Source organism: Pyricularia oryzae, chromosome 2 (assembly GCF_000002495.2).
Source record: "Pyricularia oryzae 70-15 chromosome 2, whole genome shotgun sequence".
In the NCBI taxonomy this organism is placed as follows: Eukaryota; Fungi; Ascomycota; class Sordariomycetes; order Magnaporthales; family Pyriculariaceae; genus Pyricularia; species Pyricularia oryzae.
In genome coordinates, this window is record NC_017850.1 from 3517654 (window position 1) to 3529717 (window position 12064).

The following is a 12064-nucleotide window of genomic DNA, read 5'->3' on the forward strand; positions in this document are numbered from 1 at the left end:
AAATGCCGTATCATTGAAGCTGCATTGGGGCTTGGCAAGTGCTACTCTTTACGCTCAGGGCCAAACCCATTTCTTCATACTCGAGATAGTAGACACTGAAAAGCATGGACAGCCTTACGGCGACTTGAGGATACACAAATGAAACTGATTTCCCTTCTGGTGAGTTACAGTACACGCTGTTGCTACATACATTTTTTGTTGCGCAAACAGGCAAAAAGAAAAAGAGAAAAAAAAAGAATAATACATATGCTATGCTCCGATGATATACTGGCTTCGTGCGCCTGCCCATTTCAAGATGAAGAGAAACAAAAAGAAGAAACAAAAGGAAAAGGAAACCTTCAATTGTTACCCTTTTCGAGCGAGACCTTCAACATCTTCAACTTTTCTTCCGTGGCCCTGATGGCCTCCCTGACCTCACGACTGTCCGCTACGTTCTTACGTGGCGGCGGCGTCGAAGGCGCAGAGCTTTGTGCTCCGCTCAACCGCTCCATGCCGACTCGCTCCTCCAGCCACTGCCACAGTTCGCTCTCCTCACGGCGCCACATCTCCTCGTAGGCGGCCACGCGATCCGGGTAGCTGAGGTAGGCAAGGTCGGCACCGTAGGGGTGACGCGAGGCCGTCCTGCCGCTCGGGCTGAACCCGAACCCGAACCAGCTTGCCACAAGCAAGCCCACAAGTAGACCGTACACGAGGTTGCCCGTGATGAGCGGCTTGACTGTGTCGAGCACCGGACTGACGATGCCCCGCACGGGCTCCAAAAGACCCCAGTCTTGCTTAGCAGCCTGGGCGCGGGCGCCTCCCTCGGCGTCGCTCGCTGGGCCAGACGTGGGGCCTGTCCTGCCCTTGCGTCCCTTCTTCTTGCCCTTGGCCGCGACGCCGTTGCCGGTACCTGCTCGTGGGCGGGAAGACACGGATGACTTGAGGCTGGCGAATAAGTCTTTGCAGTACTGCTGCTGTCCTGTCACTACTCCGTTCTCGATTGGCCCCTTGATCCAACTCTTGCCGGACCATTCGATCGTGCAGTTTACGTTTATCTTGGTCTGATTCTTCTCATCCCAGGTCAGGCAGTACCTTGTCTTGACTGTAAAGACATTACCGCTGGGCACGTCAGGAGTTTGCGTCGAGCAAGTTATGGAAATGGCCTTCTCAAGATCCATCGCATCCAGCTTTTCCGTTACTATGCATTTGGTCTGCTTGGGCCCCAATGAGGCGTTCAGAGGCTTCGTGTACGAGTACGTCCGTGTCTTGTTCTCGGCGGTGAGGCCTTTCTTGTCCTCCATCTGCAGGTCAAAACACTTCTGATCGTCTGTGAGCCACTTGGACATGTATTGACAAGATGTAGGCCCGAACATGATATCGTAGACTTTGCCGAGGGGTGCGGGAATCACGTCAGTGGATAGTTGCTTGTCATAGTGCGTGTCAGCATCACCACAATCCGTCTTGCCGTGTGTCGCAGGACCCGGGAAATCCTGAGCTCCTGTTCCGGGTGCGGCGCCACCAGCTGCTTCCTTTGGCTTCTCTGCGGCTGGCAATGCAGCCGACGTCTTCCGACTAGTGACCTTGTCCAGAGCAGCCTCCGCGGTGCCATTTTCTATCGGCTGTGCAACAACCGATTCATTCATCTCGTCCTCAGCGTCTTCGTCGTAGACGTCCTCCTCGTCGTCCTCCGAATCTTCCAATTCGGAACCGCTCTGCGTACCGGCCAATGACAGACTGCGCACCTCCTCCACGTCAACCTTTTCGGTCTTGTCGCCTCCGGTCTCGTCCAAGCGAACTCCGTTGAGGGAGCTTTGTAACGAGGGGTGACGGATGCCCCACACTTTGACAATCAACTGATACGTCGAGTCACGACTCGCGAAGCTGGCAAAGACGTGCTTGGCGTTGATGGTGCTAATGAGCAATCCGTTCTTGAATAATAAAGCCGTGCTCCGCTTTTCAACCGACAAAATCTCATCAAAACTCATGACCAAAGTCGTTACGTAGCCAAAAATGTTACTGTTGAAACACAAATGGCCCTCGGAAACATACAGTCTTCCGTGGGCTAGAATTTGCAATTGCCTGTTTGAAGCTAGTCAGTAAACACGTAAGATCTCACGCAAAAAAGGTCAGTGGTTTGATCTAGGGGATGCTTACAAGGCACAGCTAAAATCATCAATCAATAAATCGTCATCTGGTACGCTCTTGAAGAGCTGGTGAAAGTCACGGTTTCGCTTAGCACTAGCGACGGCGAACCCAGTCAACTTCGTCGTGCTGTTGTTGCTTAAGCCTCCGTTTTGAGTCAGAGCCGTGTGGGTAGCAGTGATGGGAGCGCCGATTTGGCCAGACATTGTAGAACTGCCACGCTTCCGGTGCCGTCTGAGGGAGCTCCGGACGCTCCCATTGCGCTGAAGTCCGGTTGCATCCTCGTATATGCTCCCGGCCGGTGTGCGTTCTGCACTACCAGGCTCAGCGACTGATCTGGCCTGCGATGAGGGCTGGGAATCATTCTGCCCGTTGTTGGCCTCTACAGGAGCCGAGTCAGCCCTCACCCTTGAGGACATCGAGTCCACAAACCTAGAGGTAATTGGCGAGGTCGCGTTGCTCGGAGGGTCGTTGATGCCAAGCTGGCTCAGACTCAAATCGCCCCTGCCTAATGTTTTCACTGCGGGCTCCTGCGAATCCATAAGCTGTCTCTGAGAATCTGAATAGGACTCAACCTCGACTCGGGTATCTCCAGATGAGGATTTCTCTCGGGATTGGCCGCCGTTACCTCCGTTGTTACCGACAGAAGACGTGCTATTGTTGTTCGCGATGGTGTTGGTCCAGGTGTTAGCTGCGTTTTGCGCGACGTTCTGGGCAGCAGATATCATAGACGAGAAGAAGTTGCCAGTGGGGAGAGGAGACTGGGCATTCTCGGGCGTCGGAGTAAGAGGGGCTGCTGTGATGTTTGAAAGCTTGCTTGGGCCTGCGCTGCCAGAGCCTGACCTCCCACGTCGATGTGCTAGTGTAGAGACGGGCTCGACTGGCTTGGGAGCTGCATTACTTGTAGCTTTTTTCGTCGGTGTATGGCTTAATAGGTCGTGGGGCCTGCTGTGGTCGGTAGGCGTCGGGGGAGTGTTGACGATGACAGGAGCAGATGTGGCGCCGTTTGGTGGTGTGCGGGGTGGATGCGCAGTCTCGATCGTCTGCCCTTTGCTCAATCTCCTGAAGCGCTGGGTAGATGCCTCCTTGGCAGTATCTGGCTTTGAGCTGAGTGAGGGGTTTGATGCACTTTCGAGGCCAGGCTTGTCGATATTTTTGCTGTCCAGAGAATCGTTGCTAGTGGAAGCGGCCGCCACCGTAGGAATTCTTTCAGGGCTAATACTGCCTGTTGATTGTCTATTTGAAGATCTCGACCGTAGGGCTTTTCGAAAGCGGCCTACGGGAGAAGGTGATCGTCTTGCCCCAGCGTTTCGGGGGATAGCAAGACCGGTCCTGGAATGCCGGAGGGGTGATGAGGTTGCCGAGTCGAGAGAATCGGTCCTCTCGATAGAATCTGTGACAGGAAGGGTTGAAGATCGGGACAGGTTCTCAGTCAATGAGGGTTCTGGTGGTTCTTGGGTACCCTTTAGGTGCTCTTCTTGCACCAGCGGCGACGAGGTCGTCAGGTAGCCGATTTGCGAGGGATGCGTCGACACAACGGTGGGCCTTGCTGACAAGCTATAATACCGGGGTTAAAATGTCAGACAGTGCGTAGTAGCCAGTGAGAGCTTTAGCCTCTGAACCTAGGCCCTGGGCGGCGCGACCCTAGTCAGCGCTGCGGGTCCAATGCAGCGGACTTGAAGCCGGAAAGCAGCTCGATACCAAAGTCCACGTCGAAAGGGTTCCATTCGATGAGACCATGGCGAGAGTGAGATGGAAAAACAAAGGGGTAAATGGATGAATTTGAAACTTCAAATCCAAGACATTAAGTGGCTTGTTTTTCATGTATGTGTCTCTCTCTCCCCCTCCGATCTCTCTTACCAGAAAGGGGGGGTTGTATCAGCCGAGGTTGTCACACGTCACAGGCTTGTCTTTGCGCTGTAGCCGCAAGTATCGATCCATCCTAACAGGTAGAGTTGGCACCACCAAAACGCTCTACCGTACAGTTTGGACTGATTCGCGAATGCGAGCGGCCGGAAAAAAAAAGCGAGCGATGAAGCGGGCTATGATGATGATCCACTTCGCCAAGTCGAGAACTGATGGCAAAACAACCAGTCTTTGACGGCGGCGCCGCGACTTGCAGCAGTGGTATGAAGGCAAAGGTACATTCATTGACGGTATCCGTAGTTTAGGCAGACATGAATAGAAGGAAGCGTGCAGGAGCAGTGACATAAGAAGAAATGGGGGTAAGCTTACGAGTCTTCATCCGTCTCCACTGCCGCTAGACTGGCATCTGGCTGATGAGGCGGCAGTCGATCCTCCTCTGCAATTGAAAATGAATGGTTGCTCGTGTCCTCATTTAAATCGCTTTCGTTGGTATACCGGCTGCTGGCTGGACTTCGACCGCGAACTCCAAGGTCTTCACTACTGGCATCGCTACCAAGCTGCTGCTTCTTCTTGCGTCGCCTTTTCTCTGCCAGCGCTCGCGGCAACAGTTTGCCCAGGCCCGTGGCGGACGTTGAGCGATCTGAGCCGTTGGCGTCCATGGTTTTATTTGCTGCCGGCAGCCTGGGCCCTGAAATTTCCAGGTCAAGTCGGCCCAGGCGAATTTGATGGGCTTAGAATTTTGGGCTTTGAGATAGGCGTTTTATTCTCCGCCCAGCAATCAGTTCAGCCGTTGGCGTTGTTGCTGTCCGCAACGAGCGTGGTGCTCAATCGATGTACGGGTCAGTTGTGAATGATGTGATGCAAAGCGATGCGATGCGTGCGCTGCGAAACCTAGTATAGACAATCGCCCTTGTTCATAGATCCAGGTGGAGCTGATCTATCTTATAATGACGACAGTTATTTTGGTTTCAAGAGTGTCCAGATTTATAAGTAGTAGCAAAGCATGATGTAGTTGCGTAACGGTAATAATCGGATAGATGTCAAAGATTGGGATTACTACGATTGGGAAAGAACAATTCATCAGTCAACCTGTCCAAAACGGTGGATGAGGAGGCTGAAGAATTGTTCCGCAGAGTGCGAGTGAGACTCCCCCCTTTGGTTTCAGTAGCTGTCAAGTGGGGGACAAAAAAAAAAGATTAACAGACTCGTTGCATCTTCGCAATCGTCATCTATTTTCTCTTGTGCGTTCACAAATTCGCTCACACGGAAAATACGGCTCGGTATCAATCTTTTATTTTTATTTTTAATCACAAGAACCAGTATTTGTCGTCAGAGTATCTTTTTGCTGGCTTGGCTTCAAACTTGCTGCCATGGTAAATGGCAACCAAACTTCCTTGGCTAGCTTCATTGTACCCTCAATGCTGTCACCACTGTTGTCATCATCGATTCCAAGTGTTGTTTACCCTCACACAAGTGCCTGGGCCCCACATGGCTGATCCCTGGCTTCCAGCCCCTAGCTCTGACCAGCCACCACATGGCATCTATCAGTGGATCCACATAAACCTTGAGAAGCTATCTTGACAGTTCAAGATCGGAGGATACAGTAATACTGTTCCTGGGAAAGTTGTAAACATGGATAATATAGTAGTAGTAAATCGGAATTTTACAAGCGATAAGGTGTGTTACAGTACATTAACAGTTGCTTACCCTAGCTAACTTGCATATCATCAATGATTTATCTAGATCAAGCAGGATTGAAGACCTCTCAATGACTGCGGCGCATCAAAGAATCTGTTGCGACAGTGTCATGTTTATTTGCTGACTTTACAGAATTACTCTGCAATCGTCAGAGCCCCATGTTTACTACACTTTTAAAACAACCCTGTAATGTTTCGCAGCAGTAAATTTCAATTTCTGGAAGGGGGTTGGTTGGTCGAATCATACATTCTTTTCTGTTCTATTGATGTTCCTTGCAGCTATCTCGCAGCTTGCCTCCGGCACCAGCTGTCGGAATTATTGGATTGATACTCGATTGAATTTGGCAGCCATGATTGGTATGCAGGACCCATAGATGAGTTGAGTGACTAATCCCAGCCGTCCAAAGGCGATTTAAATGCTGCAGCTGGACTAATTCAGTGTACTGTATGTACACTGCTTGACTGGTCGTGCTGGTTGGTTGCCCCTCTATTTCCGGCATAATTGTCAACGAGCAACCCTGTCCCTGCGAAACGACACCCATATGCTTATTCGGACAGACAGTCTCAACTGCACCAAAAGTGAATCTTTTTGCGCCACTGGCTACATCCCAGGCGGGCAAGTCTGTCTCATGTTCTACGAGAAGCCAGGCTGTTGATATTGCGACAAAAGAATCACATCAGGCAGCATGGACGCGGCACCTTTGATCAAGGTAAGGAAGCAAGAGATTCCTCTTCATTCACAACCTCACGTGCGTGCTTGTCCGGACTGTTTCCCCTAACATGGGATCCTTTTCAAGGCACACGACCATGCCAGGAATGCCGCACTTGCCCACACCGACACTACGGTCGCCATCAATGAGCACGCACTCGCGGCCGGCGAGTTTTCCAACGCCGCCAGGTCTACCACCAGCGCCGAGGCCCTTCGCACGCTGAAACTGCTCGAGCAGCATCACCAGCGGCTTTCGGACCTGCTCAAACTACCGCTCGAACGACCACCGCGCAGATCTCAAGCCGACGACTACCGTTCCGGGGCGGACGCGAGCCACAATGACGACGTGAGCGAGAAGCCGTCGGCCAGACCGGCCTCGTCGGGCGCCGACGACAAATCCACCGCCGACGACATGTCGTCGAGGAGGAAGTCCGCGGTGGCCTCCGGCACGACGTCGTCGCAGCAGCGGCGGTATCCGCCATCGCGGGAGCTGTCGTCGTCGATCGCGAGCAACCTGGCATCGGCTCGCGGCATCCGTTCCTCGCATCGTGGACACCCGCTCGCACCGAGCGTCTCGAATGACCAGGCGCCCGGGAGTTTGGATGGTCATCCCAGCAGGGATGTTGGGAGGTCCAAGATGCAGAACATGCTGGGCCAGAAGCCAAAGCCCAGCTGGGTGCCGCCCACGGAAGGTCCGCAAAAGTCAGAGAAGGGTCAGGCGCGGCAGCAAGCCGAAAGACCTGCGGAGGAGTCGAATGAGGATGGGTATTCCAGGTTCTACAGCACGTTTGGGAGCTTGATCAAGGGCCTCTCCGCACCGCTGGCCTTTGCCGGACTGCCTCTGATCGCAGAAGAGTCGGCACCTGAGCCGCCCACTTCTCCGGACCCGGCAGCTACCAAGAAAAGCCGGCCATCCAGGGCACAGCATGTTGCTCCCGAGCCGGACCTGGCCAGGATTTATTCCAAGGCCACGTTGCAGGCTCTCGGGCACAAAGGCCATGCTCCGAACGATTCGTTCTATTTCGTCCCGGCCACCGGAGGCACTGTATCGTACGCAAACATTCTCAGCTTTGATCAGAAGGAGAGGCGTCGCAACCTGGCCTCGATCCACGATGGCCACGACCACCCCGAAATGAGCCCGGAGGATGCTGCCGACGAGGATGACTTCGTCGACGCGAGGGAGTCGCAAGCCTCGTCTTCTATGTCTCCCGGCGTAAAGAGGCGCATCGGCAGCAGCAAGTCGACTAGTGATCTACAAAACGTGGTGGAGGAGCTCTACCTCGAGAACAAGGGGCTCAAGGAGATGCTGGATAAGCTGTCCAAGAGGCTGCATGCGTTCGAGGCCAACGCGCAGAACTACGCGCTGCAGTCCAGCATGCGGCTTGTGCGTCCCGGTTCGCCCTTGTCTTCCTCGGGTGGTGGAGGGGGAGGTAGTGGCGGCGATGAGGGTCTGCGCCGCAGAAACCAGGAACTGGAACAGGAGCTTGCGGCTGCGGTGAAGCGGATGGAAGCCTTGGAGAAGGAGTACATGCACGTTCGAAAAGTCAATGGACAGTACCGAGAGAGATGGGAGAAGCTCAAGGCAGGTGCCAAGGCCAGGAGGGAGGCTCAGGTGGCAAGCGGAGAAGGCGAATCTTCTCGTTCACAGGCTGGTTGATGCGCAATGTATGAAGAGCACACAGAGACTGGAGAATTCGTTTCTGACCCCTAATATGATACGGTCCAGGAAAGTCAAGAGTGGCAGGTGTGCGGGACCCTAAACTAGCTCTCGTCCATACTAGCAACCCTTTCATCTAATTTCCTCATCATCTCGGCCTCGTCGTCCACCACTGCGTTTGCAGCCTGTGAACTGTCTCCATTCTTCCGTAGCTGTAACCCTCGTCTCTGCATTATCGCCTCTACGAGCCGCCTGGTGAGCAAACCACCCTCCCCACCAAGCAGCGCAGGAACCAATGCCTTATCCCCGGACGCCAACGCCTCCTTCTGCTGTCTGACCCAGCCCTCGAGACTCCTTAACCCCACGACCAGAAACCCCAGCTCCTCTCGCTCAACGTCAAACACCTCCCACCACTCGCACTCTGGCATCTTTGCGCCGAGGTCGCGGGCGGCGTTGTAGACGGCGGCGACGGCCAGGGCGCTGGGCTGGTGCGTCAGGTACAGCAGCTGCGGGGAGAGCAGGGCGGCGTTGAGGTAGGCGACGGCGCGCTCCGACACCACCTCGCGCGGCTGGGCGAGGAAGTCGAGGGCCTGCAGGTACGTCACGGCCAGGGGGTGCGGCAGCGCGACGCGCGTGTCAAAGGACAGGGCGTAAAGGATGCGGCCCTCGAGCGCTAGGATGCGGTTGTGCGCGGCGAAGTAGTCGGCTTCGCTCTGGTAGTATTTCGTCGGGTCGGGGGCGTCGTCGGGATTGGTGGTGTTTGGTGGTTGGGCGAGGGGGGAAACTGGAGAAAGGAGGTAGGCGTATACGTTTGTCACGTCGCGTGGGGAACGGGGGAAGGGGCCGCACTTTGCGACGATGTAGATGCACGCGGCGGAGACATCCTGTTATGGGTTGTGCGCTGAACTGTCAGTTATTTTCGAGGGTCGAACGAGGTTGACTAGGTTGGTCTAGGTCATAAGGGGCGTACACACGCTGAATTCATGCTGCATCTCGGAATCCACAAGCCAGTATCGAGCGAGTAGTACATTGGCTTGTGCTGTGGTAGACTGTGGGAGCTGCAACAGCAGCCCTGCGGCTTGTGTGAGGCATTGGGTCGTATAGAATATTGTATCTTGGAGGTCGGTGGGAAGTGAGCTAAACCTGGCGCGTTGATGCAGCTGTTCAGGTGTGACGAGGGAGTTTGTCAGGTGGGCCATTTTGGAGAAGAGTTTGTTGCAATAAGGCAAAGCATGAATATAAAGCTATCCTGGATGTTTCCTAGGCGTTGATGTAGTTGAGTGGGGATGTGGAATCCTGGCAAGCCTGGCCATTAAAGTCCCGATAAGATAAGCCAACTGTGCAGGGGTAGCTCCTACTTTCCAACGTTCTTTCCTTTGTAAGTGTAAAGGGATGTTTGATTTCTTTTTAACAATTGATATTTCTATTATTTTTTTTTTCTTTTCTTTTTTACCCCTCTCAAATTGTACATATTTGTCAGTTTGTCACACAGTAGCTGTAGTCTACCCCTTCACCGACTCCCAAACGTTATCCAACGTCGAGAGAGCAAGACCCCTCACTATCAACAGACGATTGATATCGAGAAGGATTTCATGACTCACTAGTAAAATTAAGCTGTCCCCATTTACTGGAACTATTTGCGGAGTTTTGCGGGGAAACGGAGATACGCATGCACAAAGCAGGTAATTACTGTAGTGTCTCTCTTGTCGCAATCTTTCCAGCAGCTCGGATTCACTTCGGATCTGTCCACATGGGCAAGGGAATGGGCTTGGTATTCGTCAGTCGGTCAATTTATTAGTATAGATCTCAGTGTGACCCTCGAATTCTGAAAGTGAGTTTGCTCCCCTTCAGTCTCGTCGTGGTACCCTCAGACCCGCAGAGTAGCCAGAACGTCTCTTCTGCCCCTTCCCCGTCGAGCCGTTCAAATCGAACATCCATTGACAAACGATGCGATTCTCCAGCCTCACGCTGCTCAGCGTGGCGGCACCAGCAATGGCGGCAAAAACGGGAGGTTGCTCGGCGCCTTCTCAACTGGACGCCATCATTGCGCGCGGCCACCTCAAGGTTGGGATGACGGGTGCATACAAGCCCTTTTCTTACCTCGACCCCGACTCAGCTTCCAACTCGTCGTCTTCGGGCTACATTGGCGCCGATGTAGACATGGCCAAGTCGCTATCTCAGGCCATGGGCTTGACCAAGGACCCCGAATTTGTGCACGCCACATTCGCCAACATGACAACCGAGATCAACGAGGGCAGGTACGACATTGGCATGACGGGAGTCTCGATAACGCTGGCCCGGGCCCGCTTGTGCTTTTACTCGAACCCACTGATCAGGGTCGGCAAGGTGGCGACGGTGCGGTGCGAGGATGCGTCCAAGTACCAGTCTCTGGCGGCGATTGACGTCGAGGGCGTGCGTGTGGCGACGCCATCTGGCGGCAGCAACGAGGTGTTTGATCGGGCAAACCTCAAAAAGGCCGAGATCCTCGTCTACACCGAGACCGACAATAACATCATCTTCCAGGCCGTCGTGGACAAGAAGGCCGACGTCATGATCACGGACAGGGTCGAGGCGGAGCTCCAGGCCAAGATGCACCCCGGTGTCCTTTGTGCCGTCAACCCGGAGGAGCCGTTCAGCTTCGAGGAGATTGGGTACATCATGAAGCGGGACGTGGTGCTGCAGCAGTTTGTCAACCAGTGGCTCCATGTCCAACAAGGCAGTGGTGCCTGGAACCGGACTTTGCAGAGTTGGATGGACTACCCATGGCCACACACCTGAACAAGATGGGATATCAGCCATAGGCAGATAACCTTTAGGAGGATAACGAAGTCTCGGGATTTGAACGAATAATAGATGGCCATAGCTTGATGGGTACTAAGCTTGAACCGACTCGCGTCAACATTTGCTAGCGCAAAGCCCAGAAGATGGTCGGATAAATACCTAGGTACCTGTCTGCTTAACTCGATTTTCCAAAAGGCACGATGGGTACGGGTATCATACGGAATCTCGGGGCCGGAAACCGGAAACCTGCCAAGATTCCAGGACCGAAAACAACACCCTGTATCGAGACCAGGGTATGTATATTTGAACGACAACGACAAAGACAAAGTATAAAGCTTGCGCCACATTTTCAGCGTGCATCGTGGCCACACATTGTGGTGGTACTTGTTTAAACGCTCGTTCTAGAAACGTCCGCATCCCGAACCACCGCGAAACGAGTCTAGACATAATCAGCAGGAGGACCCTAATGGCCTGATGTTTGATGATGCTATCTGACATGCCAGCCCATTAATGGGACGCATCTGCACTAATCGCATGAGCTGGGTAAATCTACGAAGTAGCTGAAAGATTCCCAAAAGGGGTCCCGTCTGATGAAGAGGCTTCAAAATCCAACATGGGTCCAAATGCCGATAGACGCGACCGTAGTAGCGGCTTCTATGTCTGCTTGCGTTCTAGTGTCAACGTGGGTTTTCTCTCTAGCTGGCTTACATAGTCGGCAGCATTGTCATGTCCTCTGACTGACTCGGAAAGCCAACAAGCAGACCTTGTATGTGCATACGAAGATTGCAGATATTGACAGCAAACCACTTCAAAGGATCTCTTGTCAACAAACACCATCCAGTGTTTTTTTTCTTCTCTTCTTTTCTTCTTGACCCCTTGCAAATTCTGGAAGTGTGTCAGACGATCCACCACCTGAAGGCCTAGAGGAATGATTCCTTGACTCGTGGCTTACTACAAGCAGGTATCATTGCGATGCTTTTTTCCGCGCTTGTTAGTCTTCAGACCTATCGAAGTGGGCAAAAAGAAAAAAAAACAAAAAACATCTTTGCGCCGAGGGAGATGAGATTACCTCATGAGCTTTCGAGGCCTTTCTAACCCATCGACTCTACGCTCGCAATATTGTCTCTTGCATCATTTTGTTTCGTTTTGGCAATGCTTGGGAACAATTGCGCCGCGATATCGACATGTTCTCCGTCTGAATATCATCCCAAAGATTGCCGTTTCAACCGCTGC

The 12064-nt window shown here is 53.2% G+C and overlaps 5 protein-coding genes across 5 annotated transcripts; 3 read left to right on the forward strand and 2 right to left on the reverse strand.

Annotated features, from left to right (window-relative positions):
- Nucleotides 1-72: 72 nt before the first annotated feature.
- MGG_11211 (GRAM domain-containing protein YSP2) lies at nt 73-5140 on the reverse strand. Its single transcript, XM_003714337.1, has 3 exons — nt 4357-5140; nt 2134-3678; nt 73-2058 (listed from the first exon to the last, which is right to left on the reverse strand). Exons 1-3 carry the CDS (start codon nt 4644-4646, stop codon nt 339-341), a joined length of 3555 nt encoding a protein of 1184 aa, XP_003714385.1. The 5' UTR covers nt 4647-5140; the 3' UTR covers nt 73-338.
- A 1029-nt stretch (nt 5141-6169) lies between these two features.
- On the forward strand, nt 6170-8207 carry MGG_01436 (uncharacterized protein). The gene is made up of 2 exons (XM_003714338.1): nt 6170-6394; nt 6482-8207. The coding sequence occupies exons 1-2, from the start codon at nt 6371-6373 to the stop codon at nt 8048-8050; spliced, it is 1593 nt and encodes a 530-aa protein (XP_003714386.1). The 5' UTR covers nt 6170-6370; the 3' UTR covers nt 8051-8207.
- MGG_01437 (cyclin domain-containing protein) lies at nt 7895-9285 on the reverse strand. The gene is made up of 2 exons (XM_003714339.1): nt 9025-9285; nt 7895-8934 (listed from the first exon to the last, which is right to left on the reverse strand). Exons 1-2 carry the CDS (start codon nt 9247-9249, stop codon nt 8155-8157), a joined length of 1005 nt encoding a protein of 334 aa, XP_003714387.1. The 5' UTR covers nt 9250-9285; the 3' UTR covers nt 7895-8154.
- A 757-nt stretch (nt 9286-10042) lies between these two features.
- MGG_01438 (cyclohexadienyl dehydratase) lies at nt 10043-10828 on the forward strand (the record flags this gene model as incomplete). Its single annotated transcript, XM_003714340.1, has 1 exon — nt 10043-10828. The coding sequence occupies one exon, from the start codon at nt 10043-10045 to the stop codon at nt 10826-10828; it is 786 nt and encodes a 261-aa protein (XP_003714388.1).
- Nucleotides 10829-11031: 203 nt separating this feature from the next.
- Nucleotides 11032-11326, forward strand: MGG_15697 (uncharacterized protein; the record flags this gene model as incomplete). Its single annotated transcript, XM_003714341.1, has 2 exons — nt 11032-11124; nt 11237-11326. 2 exons carry the CDS (start codon nt 11032-11034, stop codon nt 11324-11326), a joined length of 183 nt encoding a protein of 60 aa, XP_003714389.1.
- Between the last annotated feature and the right edge of the window lie 738 nt (nt 11327-12064).

What these genes read in the sequence shown, in the direction of transcription:
- MGG_01437 (XM_003714339.1), bottom strand. Translation starts at nt 9,249, where the DNA reads ATGGCCCACCTGACAAACTCCCTCGTCACACCTGAACAGCTGCATCAA. An exon ending in AGATGCAGCATGAATTCAGC is followed by an intron (nt 8,935 to 9,024) that starts GTGTGTACGCCC and finishes AACCCATAACAG; the next exon opens with GATGTCTCCGCCGCGTGCAT.
- MGG_01436 (XM_003714338.1), top strand. Translation starts at nt 6,371, where the DNA reads ATGGACGCGGCACCTTTGATCAAG. An exon ending in ACGCGGCACCTTTGATCAAG is followed by an intron (nt 6,395 to 6,481) that starts GTAAGGAAGCAA and finishes ATCCTTTTCAAG; the next exon opens with GCACACGACCATGCCAGGAA.
- MGG_11211 (XM_003714337.1), bottom strand. Translation starts at nt 4,646, where the DNA reads ATGGACGCCAACGGCTCAGATCGCTCAACGTCCGCCACGGGCCTGGGC. An exon ending in GTGGAGACGGATGAAGACTC is followed by an intron (nt 3,679 to 4,356) that starts GTAAGCTTACCC and finishes CCGGTATTATAG; the next exon opens with CTTGTCAGCAAGGCCCACCG. An exon ending in GATGATTTTAGCTGTGCCTT is followed by an intron (nt 2,059 to 2,133) that starts GTAAGCATCCCC and finishes AGCTTCAAACAG; the next exon opens with GCAATTGCAAATTCTAGCCC.